We start from the raw sequence: 17,091 nt of genomic DNA on the forward strand, positions 1-17,091 counted from the left end.
AGCAAACCATAGTGTGTCTACAGAAAACATGTATTACCATGGTATGCCGTGCTGGTTTTGTCTGGGGTGAAGTCGATTTTCCTCACAGTGGCTAATGCAGGGCTGTGTTTAGGATTTCCGCTGAACACAGCAGGGAGGAGACACAGCTGGGCCAGGTGACCCAAAAGCACTGAAGGGCTATTCCAGACCAAATGACATCATGCTCCATACAGAACGTGGGGAGAAGAGGATGTTTGGACTGATGGCACTTGTCTTCCCAAGGGACCATTACCTGCCACGGGGCCCTTCGGAGATGGCCGAGCTCCTGCCTGCCCGTGGGAAGTAGCGAGTTAACTCCTTGGTTTGCTCCGCTTGTCTGCACAGCTTCTGATTTACCCATGAAACTCTCTTTATCTCAGCCCCCGAGTTTTCTACCTTTTTACCCTTCCCCTTCCCAGTCCCACTGGCGAGGGAGTGAGGAGCGGGTGGCTGGGGCTAAACCACTGTGTGCCATTATCTTACTCACGCTGACCCACACTGGTACGAGTGGCCAACACGAGGCTCACGCTTTGCTTACAGCCACCCTCGTTCGACACAACTGGAGGTGTTTTTCTAAGAAGTGAGCAGGAAGTGTGCTTTAGAACAGCGCACGTCTTAAGGAGCACTCGGGCACAACTGCAGGCTGCCGCCCCAAGACCGGGACTCGTGCTAAAGCAGAAAGTAAAGGCAGCGGGGACAAAAATCCCACTCCTCAACACTTTTTATCAGAGGCGACCGCAAAAGCGTCAGCAGCCCGCACACCGCTCCGCGCCAGGCCCCGCGCCGGGGTGCGGGAAGAAGAGGCTGGGGATGTGCCTGCCCGAGCCGGGCTGGCGGGACACGCGGAGCCAGAGGCCGCTAGCTGGCTGGTTCTCCCTCCCTCGCTCCCCTCTGTCCGTCCATCTGTCTGTCCGTCCATCTGTCTGTCTGTCCGTCCATCTGTCTGTCTGTCTGTCCGTCCGTCCGTCCGCCCCGGCCGTGCCCCGCTCCTCTCCCTCCCTCACGGCCGCCCCGCGGACGCCGCGCGCCCGTCAGCCCCGCGCACTTACCGCCGGCGCTCTGATGACGTCACGGGGGCCAGCCAATAAGGAGGCGAGGAGGGCGGCCTGCTTGTGTTTGAATTCGGCGGCCGGTGGATGGCGGTTGGCGCGGCCGCGGCCCGCGGGTGAGTCCGGGGAACGGGCACGGGGACGGGCACGGCCCGGGGAGCGAGCTCGGGGACGGGCACGGCCCGGGGGCCAGCCCGGCCCGGGGGCGAGCCCGGGGACGGCTGAGGGCACGGAGCGCGGGTTAGAGCGGGGAGGGCGCGGCGCGGCCCGGACGATGAGTGCCGGGGTAGGCGTCTCCGCGGCAGGCACGGGGGGAATTCTCCGGCCGTCGGGCCGGGCCTGGAGGTGTGCCCGAGGAAGAGCTGTCTGCGGCGGGGTAAGGAGCGGGTCTGGCAGGCGGCTCGGCTGAGAGAGGGCGAGCTGGCCCTGGAGCGGCAAAAGCTTCAGTGAAAGCCTTTACTGTCCGCTTTAAAGGGTTGAACCCTTAAAAGCCCGCTATTAACGCCAAAAAATGGGTTATTTAAAGGCAATTCCATTTCGGTATCGGTTACTGCATCCCATGCGAGGCACGTTAACGTAAATCCCGGTTAAACTCTCTTTAAATCCATGTGCAGCGTGACTATATCAATCGAGGGACAGCAACATAGGCAGCTCCTATTTGTGCTGAAGAACAAAAAAACCTCCTCGCTTTAGTCTACAGAAATTTTGTATCTCATCTGAAGGCTTGGTGGAGGAAAGGGAAAGCCTGTAGGTCATTTAGAAGTTGAAATTTTAGAATAAACTTAAGAATTTACTGTGAAAGTGCTGGTTGGCTTTCTGAAAGCTGTGTGCTGAAATAAGTCATCTTTGGAGTCCAGTTACAGTGTTTCCCAAAGTCTCACTACCATTGGGACAGTCCATTGACAAGGGTGGGTGGATCCAGCATAGGTGCCTGATGAAATTTGTGAACTGTTTGAAGAGTGATTATGTTGCAAATAAAACCTGTCTCGTCAATTGCAGAAAAGATTCAGCTGCTCGATCTGAAAGAGCGTTGGAAGCGAAGCTGGAGAGCAGAAGAGATGACTCCTGCCAAGGAAGAAGATGTCTGTAGTCATGTGAAAGTGGTAGTCCGTGTCCGTCCGGAGACCCAAAAGGAAAAACAAGGCAGCTTTAGCAGGGTTGTCCGTGTTATTGACCAGCATGTGTTGGTCTTTGATCCAAAGGAGGAAGAAGTTAGCTTTTTTAACAGGAAGAGGGTGACCCACAGGGATATTAACAAAAGACAAAGGAAAGATCTTAAATTTATGTTTGATGCCATTTTTGATGACAATTCATCCCAGCTGGAAGTTTTTGAGCATACTACTAAAACTCTAATTGATGGCTTCCTAAATGGATATAACTGTACAGGTAACTTTGCTACTTATCTTCTTTAATTAAAAAACTTAAGTGAATGTCTCAAAGTTTCTACCATTCTGTCCAATGGCTGCAGAGGCATGAAAAAAGGCTGAGATAGAAATAAAACATTGTGGTTTAATTCACAGATGTGAAAGGCTGACTTTTTAGCACATGGAAGTTAGGATAGCTCTACTCTATTTAAAAAAAACCAACTTGTGTTAAGGTTAGAATAGACTTAGGAATTTTATCTGAAGTATATGTGCTAATGGCAGTCCTCTAGAGTTATTCAAGCAGCAGCAGTTGTGTTGCTGAGTGTGTGGTAACCTGCTTTATGAACTCTTTAAGATCTTGGAGTTTTTTAACTGGCTGCTGGAATGTGGTGATGAAATGAAATGCCTATCAGCAATAAGCTGATGGCTTAGGGTTATGAGAGTAAGTAAATAATATTTTCACGCAATGTGTGAATGAGTTTTGAACTGAAAACTCCAAAGTGTTACTTTGAAATATCTCTCTCTAATTACAGATGTGAAAGGTAAATCCTAAGTAAGAAATTTGATCTATTTATGAAGCAGTTGTGCAGAATGAGAGGTCTATGAATGTTCATTTGACTTTTGTGTTCCTGAGTGGCTTACAAATAAATGACGAATTTTCACTTTGTTGTGTTTTTTTGGGGAAAATTCAGTGCTTGCATATGGTGCAACAGGAGCTGGAAAGACTCACACAATGTTAGGTTCTCCTGAAGATCCTGGAGTCATGTATTTAACTATGATGACACTTTATAAACGCATGGATCAAATAAAAGAAGATAAAACATGTGATGTTGCTGTCTCTTATTTAGAGGTGAGTTCCTGTATTTGGTATGTTACTTTTAATAAGTCATATTTTATAAATAAAGACAAGCTGGTTTTGCTTTCCTCTGGTCCTTTCTGGGGCTTAACAAAATCTGTCCTTATAGGAGTGGAACTGTATTGTGCTCTCCAAAACTTGGTGCTCGTAGGCTGCTGTCACTTTTACAGAAAGCTACCCAAAACCAACAACTGCTTTTAATTCATTTTCTGAATAATCATGATTTGTGTCTTGCTGATCAGTTACGTGCCTCTGAACATCTGTTGACATGTATAAGAAAATATCATTTCAGGGTAACATTTTAGGACTTCACAGTAACATCCCATAAGCGCTGTGAAGAAGCGCTACAAAATGTTCTGTTTTTACAAGTAAATGTTTTTACAAGTAAATGTTTTGGCACTGCTGCTGAGTGGTGCCTGTAAAATGGTTATCTTCTTAGCTCCCTCGAAGTCTTAATGGACTCCAGTTGGTATTTGGGAGGGGTGGAAGGAGGTGGGAAAGGTTTGCATTGCCATATGCTTTCACAGATCAAGAAATCAGACATTTAAAAATTTTAACAGAAGTAGACTTGAACTAAGAAATATCGCTGAAGTATGGATAGTGATGTACTGGTTTTTATTAAAAAAAAGGTAACTTGCTTTCAATAAAGAATGAAGATTATTTACTAGAAAGAATTATTTCTAAAATCTAAAAAAAAAAAAAAGTGAATTGAATATTTTAAGCTCAGTATAGGAAAAATTTAAAAAAATTCCAGCATGAATTCACTGCTTTAACTTAAAGGAATATTAAAAAAGACCAGTCATTTCTATTTATTTAATTCTGTCAGCTATGGGAAGATATTTTAATAAAATCTTCTAAATTCCCTTTCAAAGGTTTACAATGAGCAGATACGTGATCTGCTGGTCAAATCTGGACCTCTGGCTGTTCGTGAAGATGGCCAGCAAGGGGTGGTGGTTCACGGTCTGACATTGCATCAGGTATGTAAATATCTATAGAAACTTAAAATGTGTTTGAAATAGTTGAGAAACATTCCCATTGTTCTGAGAGTTGTATGGAATTCAGTAATTTCCTAGTGGGCTTTTTTCTGGCCATAAGCACCAGTAACTTGCAAATCTATTAATTAGTTAAAATTAACATTGTGGAAAAAACCTGCTAGTCTTATTGAATGCAAATATAGATGCATTCAGTCTTTGTTATCAAAAGGGTGTCATTGGCTTGATGCTCATCCAGCAGATTTTGGAAAATTTCTTTTTTGGCTTAAATATCTTGGCACTGCCTTCATTAACATCTTGGAGTGATCTACACTGCTGTGAAGTCTACAGGCTGTTTTTGTTTGTAAATAACCATGTTTGGAAAGTTCTATGTTGCATTACTTCTCCAGGCCAGCACAACAATTCTTTGGTAAGATCAGTGATAGAACTTAGTTTTCCAATCTGAAAATCAATTCCTGTGGACTTAGTTTATTGCAGCTTTCTTGTGTATGTTATTACATGCTGTGACAGGAACCAATATTTTGAGTTTGGCTAGCTCTGTGAACATCCTTCTTCCCAAACCTTGACTCTTGTGAGGAAAAAACTTGTACTAATGCATTAAATAGTGATATACTTATTTATGTCCAGACATTCTTAAAAGAGGCTGATTCTAACTATGGAGAATCTCTCAGATTTGTTTAAATTCTTTACTAAAAATATTTTCTGATTTAAGTTGCTGCACTTAAGTGCTTTCTTTTCATAACTTACTGCTTTATAGCTGAGAATGTTTGAAGTGCTTCAATTTCTCTTACTTCTAGGTAGCTAAAATTTTAAGGTTTTTTTTAAGGTGATTGTTAATGTAAATTTTATTTTAGAATCAGTGTATTCCTATGGTTGATAGAAAAGAGAAAAAAACTTGTATTTGTCTTGTGCTCTATTCTTAAAGCCTAAATCAGCAGAGGAAATCCTTCAGATGTTGGATTATGGAAATAAAAATAGAACTCAGCATCCCACAGATGTGAATGCTTCCTCTTCCAGATCCCATGCAGTCTTTCAGGTAAGGTGATACAGCCAATAAACAGTGGTCATTACTGTGAATTGCAGTTTTTATTTAAAGTTGGATACAATGTAAGCTTTTACTTTTAAACTGTTGAACATTAGTTTGGGGAAGAGAGGATTGTAGTTTTTCAGTTTTCTCTTCTTTTTTCTCATTCATTGGAAGTATGTAATGGTTCTTAGTGTTTGTTTGAAAAAAATAATTTAATGAAAAGATCTCTAATTCTAATTGTTTGAACTTATTGCATATAAAATATATACATGTACTTTCTTAACTTATATTCTTTAGAAGAAATAATTTTTATGTAAAATGGTAATTTAAAGTTTTAATATACTTCCATATTGTAATCTTTTAAATGTTATTGATTTTTTTTATTGCTTTCTGGTTTCATGATGCTTGGAATAACGCTGGGGAAAATAATTTACAGAATGCTGTTATATCTGACTATAAACTAAGAATCTCAAGTAGTACTTTCTTATTTTACTTTCTTGGTTAATGTTAATTTTTACAATAAAGTGATTTCCTAATACCCTGGTATGGATCAGGTTTTAGAAAATTGAAATGATGATTCTTAGTTTTCAGAAATTAGTTTTGAATGAGTTGTACAAGTACTCAAAGATTTTTGGTGTTGGCTACACTGTCTTATTCTTCTAACTTCTCTTTTTAAATGCAACCTGTGATACTTAAAAACTGGTTCTGTTTTTAACTTGTCCATCAACAATGTCTTTTTTTTTTTTTTCCTGTTTGCTGTTACGTACTGCAAAGCAGTATCTTGACTTATTCATTTGTTCTTCTCTGGGTTGAAAAGCATTAAAATACATTTGATTCTGGTCCTTGCATTAGAGCACTTAACTGTTGGGAAGTTCTTAACAGTATCTGTAGATTTAGACAATGCTAAATAACAATAGCAAATTTTTTAAAAACACAGAACAAAAGCCATTGCCACTCGAAAAGCTTCTGTTTTCCTATATACCTTAAATTTATGTTTCAAGTTGCCCTTCCTGTTTTTAATTTCCCCTGAGATCTGCCCTTGTGGTTTGTACATGACTGCACAAAGACTTCATTTGAAGTAGTTTGGGTTGAGAGCTGCATTGTCATGTATGTGTGCTGCCTTTGAAAAGGCTCAAGGTAGGATGCCACAGACAGATCAGAGTGAACTGCTGATTTGTTTGTTTACTTCCTGGGCTGGGATGTCTTACCTCCCTCACCTCTACTTAGGAAAAAGCTCTGGATTTTATTATCTAGCAGGCTTTTTCTCAGTACTTTTCTAAAAGTGGCAAGCAATTAAATAAATCACTTCAGTTTCTCATATATTTTAACAAATCTGTGACATTCTGCATAACAGAATTGTGCCTTTATTTCCAGAGATGTGATGAGAAATCCCCATTGCTGTCGTGATTGCTCTTTATTTTTATGTTTTAATTATTTTAAGAGTTGCTTTTTTGTAGAGATGTGTTATTTTTGGCTTTTCTTGTTAACTTTATGGGTGCAGGATATTTTCTGAAACTGACTCAGAAATTCGTAAGTCTTGGCCCAGGACATTCTGAGCTGATTTTAGAGATGCAAGTTTTGCCTTACTGTACCATATGTCTTAGGTTTGAAATATCTATCTGGGTCAGGCAATTACTGCATCTGAGAGGAAAATCTGAATTGCCACACTGTTCTATTGAGAGTGTTCTGCTTTGGGGCATTTCCTGTATCTTTTGAATTTTTACAAAAGCTTGAGTCATCCAACGTAGTTTGGCTGTCACTCTACCTTTCCCTGCTTTGTTAATGATAGTTACTGTGTTGTTCTGGTACTGAGTTCCCAGCCTGAGGTTCTTTTTTTTTTTGTCTATTATACTGGAAACAGTTAAACTGAACTTAGTTGTACTGTTTGATATAGAATCATATCTATTTGAAATAGATTTACATTTCATGGCAACTCATAAGAATTTTATTTTATTCATTCACAATACATGTAGATCTGTTTCCTGTTACAAGGTACTATGATGATTTTATTTCTCATGCACAAAGCTTAAAGCTACAGAAGTACTGAGATACTGTCTTTAATAGTTACCTTATATGGGAGCTCTTTCCTAATTCACTGTCCAGAAGGGTATCCATGAATGTGTCAGTAACCATTAGCCATAGTAACAAATGGCAAGGAACTCAACACAAAGAAGGGGAAATATCTTTAGATGGTTTTGTACTTTTTCAGTATAACTTTGGTACTTACTGACTTTGTTTTGCCTACTTCCTTATGTACCTGAAGAAAATACCTTCTCCAGCAGAAGCATTTAGTTCTTTGTACATCTTTGTACTGTGAAAATTTCAGGAAAGACAGGATTAAGGGGAACAAGGGGCTTCAGGAGGCCTCACATTTGAAAAGATCCTGTAGTGTATTTTCAAAGCAGTAAATGAGTATTATTTCCTATTAATGGAAGATACAATTAAATCTAAATCACTGAAAGGTCAGCCTTTTCCTGGTTTATCCATATACATCTCTTTATGGTGTACTCCTAAATGTGCCTTTGAAAAAGGAACACCTATTTCAATTTAAAGTTCAGGAATGCTGAACTTCAGTGCAGAAGAATCAAGAGCTGTGAAATTCATTTTCCCTGTAAAAAAAATCACTTATCTTTGCTGCAGGCTGTGAGCATGGGCCTGTTGGTCACTTAATCCTCTGCAGCAGGATGGGAGAGAGTATCAGAAGCAAGAGGAGGAGGTGCCTTGTGATTCACTTAAGCAAAGGGAACGTGGCAGGGGGGCAGTTACTTGCCACCATCAGACCAGTGCCCACCCATTCTTCATGCAATGGCTACTCAGAGCAACCTTCAGTCAGTTGGGGTCAGCTGTTTGCTTGCAACCACTGCCTTGACACCATAAAACTGCTGTTCAGCGAAAGCTAATCACCAGTGTGTGTTACCAGCACTGGCTGGGTCCCAGTACACGGGCTGCTGCACAGAAGATTAACTCCACCTCAAACTCACTGCAGCTATACTCTGCTTCTTTCCTTACTAATAGATGAAATAAGGGACTTTAAAAGGTGTCAAAAGTGGATTCACTGTTTTTCATTGGACTGAACTGCCTGTTGACATTAGCTTTGTGTTAAAAGGTTTGACTTAGATTATGATAATGATTCCAATATAAATGCCTTAAAACAGTTGTTAAACTATGAAATTAATTTACTGCTTAGATTGGTTAGTGGTTACTTTTTAATTGTTTTCTTTTTTCTCTTTTTTAATTGTAGATTTACCTACGTCAGCAAGATAAAACAGCTAGTATAAATCAAAATATTCGTATTGCCAAAATGTCTCTCATTGACCTGGCAGGATCTGAACGTGCCAATGCAACAAGTGCCAAGGGGGCTCGTTTTGTAGAGGGAACAAATATTAACCGGTCCCTGCTTGCTCTTGGAAATGTCATTAATGCATTGGCAGATCCAAAGGTATGTTCTGATTTCCCATGGAGTCTTTGCCTCCTAGAGTTCTGAAAACATTTTAAAATAAGTGTAATGTTGATTGAATACTGTTGTTTTCATTGTTGATGCTACTCACATCATCATTCTCATATAAGAATGTCTTAAGGGTTTCCACCATCATATCTGTGATAGCAGAGAGACAGTCCCAACAAGAGAGAATTATCAAAAATGATGTGCAGCTGCCCAAGGATGGTGTCAAAGATGAGTGGCACCTGCTTAGCTTACCTACCTTCTTCAAAATCAAGCATATATAGAGAAGCTTGCATGAGTACCTGGATAAGTTTGCTATTAACCTTTAATCTTAGGGGGAAGCAGCTTTTATAGGATAAAACAGCACCTCTTCCAAGTTGTTCTGTTGGGATCTCACATCCATCCATGCACACACATCCCTGCTTAAAGCAGTGAGTCACTCTCCTGATCTGGCTCACCACCTCAAGGCAAGGAAGGGGTACAATTGTGTAGGACAATGACAAAACTTCCTGTGCATTTCCATAAGTCCATTGTCTACCATAGAACTGTTTTTGCCCTTCTGTTCAACTACCATATTCCTCCTTCAAATATACCAGGAGAAAATCAGATTTAATTTTTCTTCCTGATGCTGCATGTCCTCGTTACCATCTTCGTTGGAGGGGAAGGTGGAATTTAAAATCTGTATCTCAGACATATGAAAGAATCACGTTTATTTGATGTGGGATTGGGTTCCTAGTGATCAAAGTTAGTATCATAAAATGAAAATTCTGTAGCTTCACAACGCAGAGTGTGTGTTCCCTGGAAAGCTGGGAAATCTACATCCTTGGAGGTAATCAAAACTCTACTGGGCACAGTCCTTGCCATCTTTACTCCAGCTGACCCTGCTTTGAGCACAGAGACTGAACAAGAGCAATTTTAGAGGTCCTTCCCAATCTGGATGATTTTATAAACTGAAAGTAGTTTAATGTAACAGTAACAGTTTTTCTGTTTGTGCCCATCACAAAAATGAGTTACAAATCCAGACCTCAGAAAGTAACCTAGCTAATACATAGTTTCAAGAGACATAAACTGTTTAAGATGTATAGATACTTCAAAGAAAAATTACTTGTGTCAAAGAAAAGTTTCATGACTGTTTGTCATGTTTTGTGTTACTGTTGAAATTCTAAGCAGACTTTAAGCTACACTTAACTAAATCATAAAAATTTGTATCACTCTTTTTAGAGCAAGAGACACATTCCTTATCGAAACAGCAAGCTTACTCGTTTATTGAAGGATTCTCTTGGAGGAAACTGCCGAACAATAATGATAGCTGCTGTTAGCCCTTCTTCTTTGTTTTATGATGATACCTATAATACTCTTAAGTATGCAAACCGAGCAAAGGATATCAAATCTTCTGTGAGTATATTGGTATTTATTGATCTCTTGTCAAAGTACAATAATGTAGTATTAAAAGAAAAGTAATTTCTTTTGGAATAGTATATTTTCCTTTTGCCTCAAAATTTTGTTCTGTTACATCTTCTTTCTTTACAGTCAGTTCTTCCTTATCTGATGGGTGTACTAGGTATATAGTAGATCCTAGATCTGGCCTGAAAGCAACATAGCTTCATTAATGAGATGATGCTGTCAGTTTGAAACAGGTTGTTTTGTGAGCATGCAATTTAGAAATAATCCTCAGCTGGTAGACTTCACGTCCTTTTTTAGTATCTTGCTATTACTTTCTCAGAGAGCTGTCAAGTATATTAAAGAAATTTCTGAACAGTTGTACAAGAGCCAGTCCAGGTTTGCACAGGTAGAATGCAGCCAGAGTCAAGAAGCTAAGTGAGATTGTCTTGATAAATGAAAAGCTGGAATGTTTTGTTTCTGCTCTCTATTGTTTAATTTTATTTTTCATATTCTTTTTTATTACAGCTCCTAATTCTTTTTTTGTAATACAGGGTTCACTGTAGTTTCCATTTGTTGCTTACTTAAAGGTAGCTTTTATAATGAAATGCACAAGATAGACATTTAAATAGTAAAACTAATCTGAATAAATGCAAAACATGCTTGCATATATAAATGTAATTATTCTTGGTTTGTTGAGGGAAATGTCCTGGCCATGGGTGTGCAACTGATGGCAGCAAAAGCTGACAGTCATATACTTGCTGTACAAGTCAGGATTTTATTAATCTCTTTCCTCATAATATACTGTAACTGTGTAGTACATATACACAATGTGTTTATTATGCATGAAAATATGATGGAGCTGCCTTTAAATTCTAAATTGTTTCTTTACAGTTGAAGAGCAATGTTGTTAGTTTGGACAGTCACATAAGCCAGTATGCTAAAATTTGCAATGAACAAAAGAAAGAGGTATGTAAAGAATCTGTTGGTAAGAGTTTAGTAGATTAACAGTTAACTTTGAGTATAAAAAATAGTTTATGAGATTGAATCTATAGGGTTATATGGTTCTAGTGTATTTTGAAGTAAAAAAATTTTGTCTTCTGAGAGGAATATCACCTGCTGCCATTTGTAAAGCTGTTCAATACAGAATGGTAATTTGGGGAAAAATAACCAAAAACCATACTTCAACTAAAAGGTGCTTTTTTTTTTTGGTTTAGATCCTAATGTTGAAGGAGAAACTGAGAGAATATGAAGAAAGGCAAGCAAGCATTCCTGAAAACCATAATACTACAGAGCTTTCAAACAATCAGCAAGTAGAAATAGAAAGGTAAATGAATCACATCGTGAGCTTGCTTCCAAGCTGGAGTTTGTCTAACTTGTAAGAGCATTTGTAAAACAAACCTACTCTTCTTCAGTATTGGCTTCCTCATTTTAACATTGTTTTACTTCTATCTAGGTATGGCTTTGCCTGGCATGTTGTTTCTTTCTAGAACAACTTGGTGGTGGTTTTAAAAAGAAAAGGGGGGATGTAGGAAATGACATGTGACAGGAAGGAGCATATGAATGCTGGCTTCCAGCAATGCTTCTTAACAGGTTGTGTTTGTGGGTAGGCAGAATGTAGTTTGCATAAATGACAGCAGCTCTTGCGACTGTTGGCGGGCACTAATTCAAGTAGTGTCTTTACTGCAAGGTTTGAGAGAGACAAAACCTGGAAGTTTTTCTACAGAGAGTTCACTTTATGTTTGTAGATTCCTTATTTCCTATTGCTTTAATATTTCTTGGCCTCTTTTTCTTTTTGGTGGTGTTCCTGTCTGTCTTTTCTCTTGTGACAGTCTCATGAGAGAACATAAAAATGTAACAAACTAAAACATGAAGTATCAATTTGTTGTAGAAGCCATTGTGTGCTATGAAGAGGGTAGCTTTTGGAGCAAAAGGCTTTCTGGATATGTCTCTGCATATCTCATATTTCTGACTATTACTCACCTAAGTTGATTCAGCTAACTTTTTTTATTTTTTTGGCCCTTTGAATGTGCTATTTTTTAACCTGGGAAGCTTTCTGAGATATAGTAAAAAACCATTCAAAGCAAGATGTTCTCTAATTGTGCCTTACTTTAGTGACATTCCAGACGTTTCAGTAAACCCTTTCATTCAGGTTATTTAAATTTAATTTTCAAAAGAAGTGTGGGCTTCTAAGTCATGTTGGTAGTTCTGACAGTTTTCCTGCATATTTTTGCACTGTATGTCTTTAAGATTGATTTAATTTCCTGTGATTTGCCCTTTATTTCATTCTTTGTGTGTAGGAGGAGTCAGTCAAGGGCAAGGTCTCTAAAATATCTTTTCAAAATGCTGGACATACTCTATGCCAAGATTTGCTGGTCAGAGAATGCTTGTTTGCATTTCATTGTTATGGAAAATCCAAAGGGCCACATGTAAACTTATCCCAGTCCCTTTGGATGTCAGAAATTATGTGGATGTCTCATTCTTTTCTTTCTCATGAATATACTGCCAGGTCCATCATAGTGATGTGTGGGTAAGGAGTTGATTTCTCCCATTTGTTTACAGGTTTTGAAGGTATTGTGCTGCCTTCTCTCCCTTTTACTTGGAACAGGGAAGAGAGCTTTATCCATGATATTGTTTCAGCCCAACTGCCCATGATTTTTGCATCACTGTTATCTGAAAGACTCAAGGAGTACACAGTTTGCTTCTTCAGTCCTAAAAGTCATTCCTCCTTCAGCTAAAGCTTGGAGATGTGTTGTCTGCCAACCCTTGTTGGCCAGCATCAAGTCTTGAGCCTGTTGGGGGTAGGCAGTGGACACTGGTTCAAGAACCACAACCAGCAGGTCCTGGAGCTCTTTGACACTAGCTAGTATATATAGATGATTTGTACCCTGGATTATGCTTACAGGGTAAATCTGTAATTTTCAAGTTAAGACTAGAGAGTAAAGGGAACTCCCTAAGAGCAGAAGTGTGCTTATTGAAAGATGCTATCCACCAAAGCTGTGCTTTGTGCTGTATTTGAAGCACTGGTGAATAGAAGTACACAAGAGGTTGGTTTGCCAGTAATGGCTCCTCATAAGGAAGGGTACACAGCATCAGAATCTCCACCCTCATCTGATTTATACCCAGTGTTTTACTTGATGGAAGCTGGGAGGATTCACTTTGATTCCTTATTGCTGTGTTTTCCAAGCAGCTGGGAGGAGCCATGTTTCTCTGCATGTTATGGAGGACAAAAATTCTCCAAGAGTTGTGAAATCAATAGTATAATTGTATAGATAGGAGCAGCATAGGGTAAGAACTCTGATTCTCTGCAGCTGGCTGTTTCATTATTATAGAGTCTTTTAGGTTAGGAAATACCTCAAAGATAGACTGCAACCATTAGCCTATTATTGTTCCTTAAAGAAACAATACCCACAAATTCTGTTTTAGTACACATTTTTTACCCAGATATGATAGCATCTTCTAGACACTCAGTGAAAACCTCTTGTATTTATTTCTAAGAGAATTATTTTCTTAATTTTGTTTCTTTTTAAAAGGCAAGTAATAAAACAGAACACAATAAAAGACTCAGTTATTCAAGCTTTAGACTGTGAGTTAGAACTGCTTCTTCTGAAACACTGGCAAGAAGTCAGTTACATGACAAGAATGTCTCTTTAACTTGTTCTGGAGTAGAACCTGGGGTTTTTAGCATTTTTACAGTTTTTAATTTTATGGGGCTTTTTAATACTAAAAACTGTATAACCTCAAATATTGCTTATCTTTAGAACACTTTCATGTTAAACTCTGCTTTTGTTTTTATGAAAAGTTCTAACAGCATAGTATGTAATAAAATACTTTGTTTAACAGGTTGGTTATTATTAAGATGTGTAGTATCTTTCTGACCATTCTGTACTGAAGTATTTTCAGTATTCAGGGGTGAAGTGAAGAAGAATTACCAGTGAAAGTTTTATTGCAGTATGGAAATGCTTCCAGGTCTTATTCTTGTTATTCTGACTTGTCTTGCAGACCAGATAACTGGTTACTGAATAACTCCATGAGTACCATCTAGCAGTAGTTTGGTTCCCCCCCCATTAGCCTAGTATGTGTTTAAACATGATGAATGTTCTGATTTTTCTCATCCATTAGTGATGAAAATTGTACAGCTACTTCAAGGAAAGCGATTATCTGAAGACTTCTGTGGTTTTCCATTTTTTTTGAGGATAGCTAGCAGGTTTCTGAAGACCTTGTGTGTCTATGGTAACAGTTGTGTGATCTGTTAAATAAGTTGATGCAAGAAGTAGAGAATGTAGGGTATTTAGTATCTTTTGGAGTTATAGAAAGGCATCTGAAGCTTCTTCACATAAGTCTGTTAAATCCCAGTGTTGTCTTCATAATTATAAGATTTCTTTTAAGTGATTCCTTCAAACTTTCACATCCCATTTTCAGTTCAATTACATGAAATTTACTGATCTATTGGCATTTCATTTAGTGCCTATCTATAATAGGCCTTACCAATTTCCTTTTAATTTCTTTATATTTATTTTATTAATTTGGAATTGAAAATTCCCCTACCAAAGGAGATGGTCATAAAAAGTCTTCAATAAATAATTATTATTCTTTGGTTTCAGATACAAAGAAGTACTTAAAAATCTCTTTGCAAACCGTGAGGAAATCAGAAAAGAATACCTCAAGGTGGAAAAGAAACTGAAAGAAAATACACTAAAGAAATATTACCAGAATCAATGTCATGAACAAATTCAACTGATATGTTCTGAAGAAAGAGTAGAAAGGGTGAGTTTTCTGTAATGTAGTGGAGGGCATAATCTCTTCATTTTGGTATATAGAATTGTGTGCATTTTTTGCTTAAGTACTTAAGTAATGAATTAATGCATGAATATCTAATTAAAATGGGACACACAGATTATCACTCCTCTATGACTGTTGATGCAATTACCTAATTTTTGAGGTAAACAGCAGAGTATAGTTGTCTTCTAAACAGAAAAGAGTATCCTTTGCCTTGGTAGGACACTACCTTGCCTATATCCAACTTGCCATTGCTGCTTTTGGGCCTTTTAGTTGTCATATTTCAGAAACAGTACAAATATCAGAAGAGTTTAATGTTTGAAGATAGAGTATTTTCCTTTTACTCAATGCTTTATCCTTTAGCAGGCTTTTTGCAGGAGATAACTGCATAAAGAAAATGGAAAAACTGCTTATTCTTATTCATTCTTGAGTTACTAGGAATTATTTGGTTATGTTATATAAAAATAAGGAAAAATATCTTTATAATAATGAAAATTTGGTGAACGTAATTTGAAAGTTTCCACCTTAAATGCTGATTATTTTGGGGGGGGATTTTTTTTTTTAGGCCACTTGCAAGCGGGATCTAAGGCTTTCAGCACTTAATAACCACTATTTATACATGCAGAAGAAAAAAGAGGAGCAGACCAATCTTTTTGAGGAAAATACCAAGTGGCTGCACCGTGTTGAAAATGAAATGCGGCTTCTGGGTCAGGATGGGCGTATTCCAAAAGTAAAATGCCTTTCACTTTGTCATGGTTGGGGATGGGGAGGAGAATTGGAAAAAGGGTAAAAACCTCTGAGTTAAGGACAGTTTGGTAATTGAAATAAAGTAAAATATATGGAGAGAGTATACAGAAAGAGGCAAACATATTTGGGCATGCATAGATAAGCATCCATATGTGCCTGTTGGATTTTTAATGCTAATTGCAGCACACATGCTATTGGTCAAAGGAATCTACAAAGTTATTTTTGTGCATGTAAATAAAAATCAAATAATTCATACTTTTCCACGATAAAACTTTATTATAATAATATAGCTCCACTCACCTTTACTTTCCAACATATCCTGATCTAATATTATTTTTAGTTTATGTTTTAGTTTTGTCCCACAAGTTTGATATACAGCTGTGTGATTTTCATTTTTATTCCTAATTTCCCAAAGGAACTTTGTCAAGATCTGCAGTACTGCCATTTAAACCTAGAGGTTCAAGCCCTTAAAGCCCAGATTGAGCACATGTTATCTCTGGTGTCCCTTCAAGATCAGTATAATAAGCAAACAGAAAAGTAAGTATGATTTCATGGCAAGTGGGATAAGACTTGTGTTCTGACACTTGTAACTTGAGAAGGCCTATTTAGAGAATTTAGTTTTAATTGAAACAGCAAGATTTTTCTGAAACTTTTTTTTTTTCTGGGTTAAAATTGTGTTTTCTTAAGGAAACTTTTCTTGCCTCTTGCTGTTTTACAGAGTATTAAATACTGCACTTCCAGTTCTTCGCAAGCAATACCTGGTTTTGAAAGAAGCTGGGTTGACTAATGACTCAAGTGAGACTGAATATGCAGGGGTTGAGCAGCTGATTCAAAGACAGAAGTCAGTAGCTTGGGCTGACCAGGCTGAAGAAAAGAATCAAGATCAAAACCATGAAGTAGAAATGTCAGCTATCTTTTCATTCCCACAGCTTGTGAGCAGACCAAACACCCCATGCCGTAAGTATATCATTAATTTTTTCTCTGTTGGAAATACTTTTAAATATCTCCTGCAACAGTCAGATATCATCCATAAACACAGATGTGCACTTCTGCAGCTACTGAAGCCAAATGTAAAATTGAGTCTCAGACCCACTTTCTATAAATTTTACACCATTCTTAATCGGATATAGGAAAGAAATTTACTTTTTCACCAGCTAGACATGCACTGCAACAGATAAATTCATCCTCTTCTTGTTATAACATACCCCATGTATATTGATACATAGATTCTGTGAGTGCTATTAAAAATTGCATTTGAATCTTTCATGTGACATTTCATGTGGGAAAGGCATCATAGTTACTTGGTTAAAATTCTGTTAAAGTGACTTGAAATGTTAAGCAGGTTATAGTTTTGCGTGGTTTCTAATAATAGCCTTGAGGAAGATGAGATTTACTATTAATTACAGGTTCACTTGGAATCAATATGCTACAATATTT

General features: G+C 38.1%; 2 protein-coding genes across 6 annotated transcripts in view; one reads left to right on the top strand and one right to left on the bottom strand.

Moving 5' to 3' along the window:
- The window catches only part of METTL15 (methyltransferase 15, mitochondrial 12S rRNA N4-cytidine), an 86,560-nt gene extending 85,415 nt beyond the window's left edge, over positions 1–1,145 (bottom strand). The window contains exon 1 of one of the 3 annotated variants that reach the window (XM_086895447.1): positions 1,068–1,145. The gene's annotated coding sequence lies outside the window, so the exon portion shown is untranslated. Of the gene's footprint in view, positions 1–37; positions 736–1,067 lie in introns of those variants that run through there. The other 2 variants (XM_023928491.2, XM_023928492.2) reach the window with 2 other exon arrangements.
- The window catches only part of KIF18A (kinesin family member 18A), a 31,253-nt gene continuing 14,990 nt past the window's right edge, over positions 829–17,091 (top strand). Inside the window, exons 1-13 of one of the 3 annotated variants that reach the window (XM_086895444.1) lie at positions 829–1,183; positions 2,067–2,453; positions 3,124–3,281; positions 4,160–4,264; positions 5,205–5,315; positions 8,548–8,745; positions 9,970–10,143; positions 11,023–11,097; positions 11,346–11,455; positions 14,733–14,895; positions 15,473–15,637; positions 16,070–16,191; positions 16,373–16,611. In XM_086895444.1, the coding sequence (XP_086751570.1) occupies positions 829–1,183; positions 2,067–2,453; positions 3,124–3,281; positions 4,160–4,264; positions 5,205–5,315; positions 8,548–8,745; positions 9,970–10,143; positions 11,023–11,097; positions 11,346–11,455; positions 14,733–14,895; positions 15,473–15,637; positions 16,070–16,191; positions 16,373–16,611 (2,362 nt within the window). The other 2 variants (XM_086895445.1, XM_086895446.1) reach the window with 2 other exon arrangements.

This window comes from Cyanistes caeruleus, chromosome 6 (genome assembly GCF_971803275.1).
Source record: "Cyanistes caeruleus chromosome 6, bCyaCae1.hap1.1, whole genome shotgun sequence".
In the NCBI taxonomy this organism is placed as follows: domain Eukaryota; kingdom Metazoa; phylum Chordata; class Aves; order Passeriformes; family Paridae; genus Cyanistes; species Cyanistes caeruleus.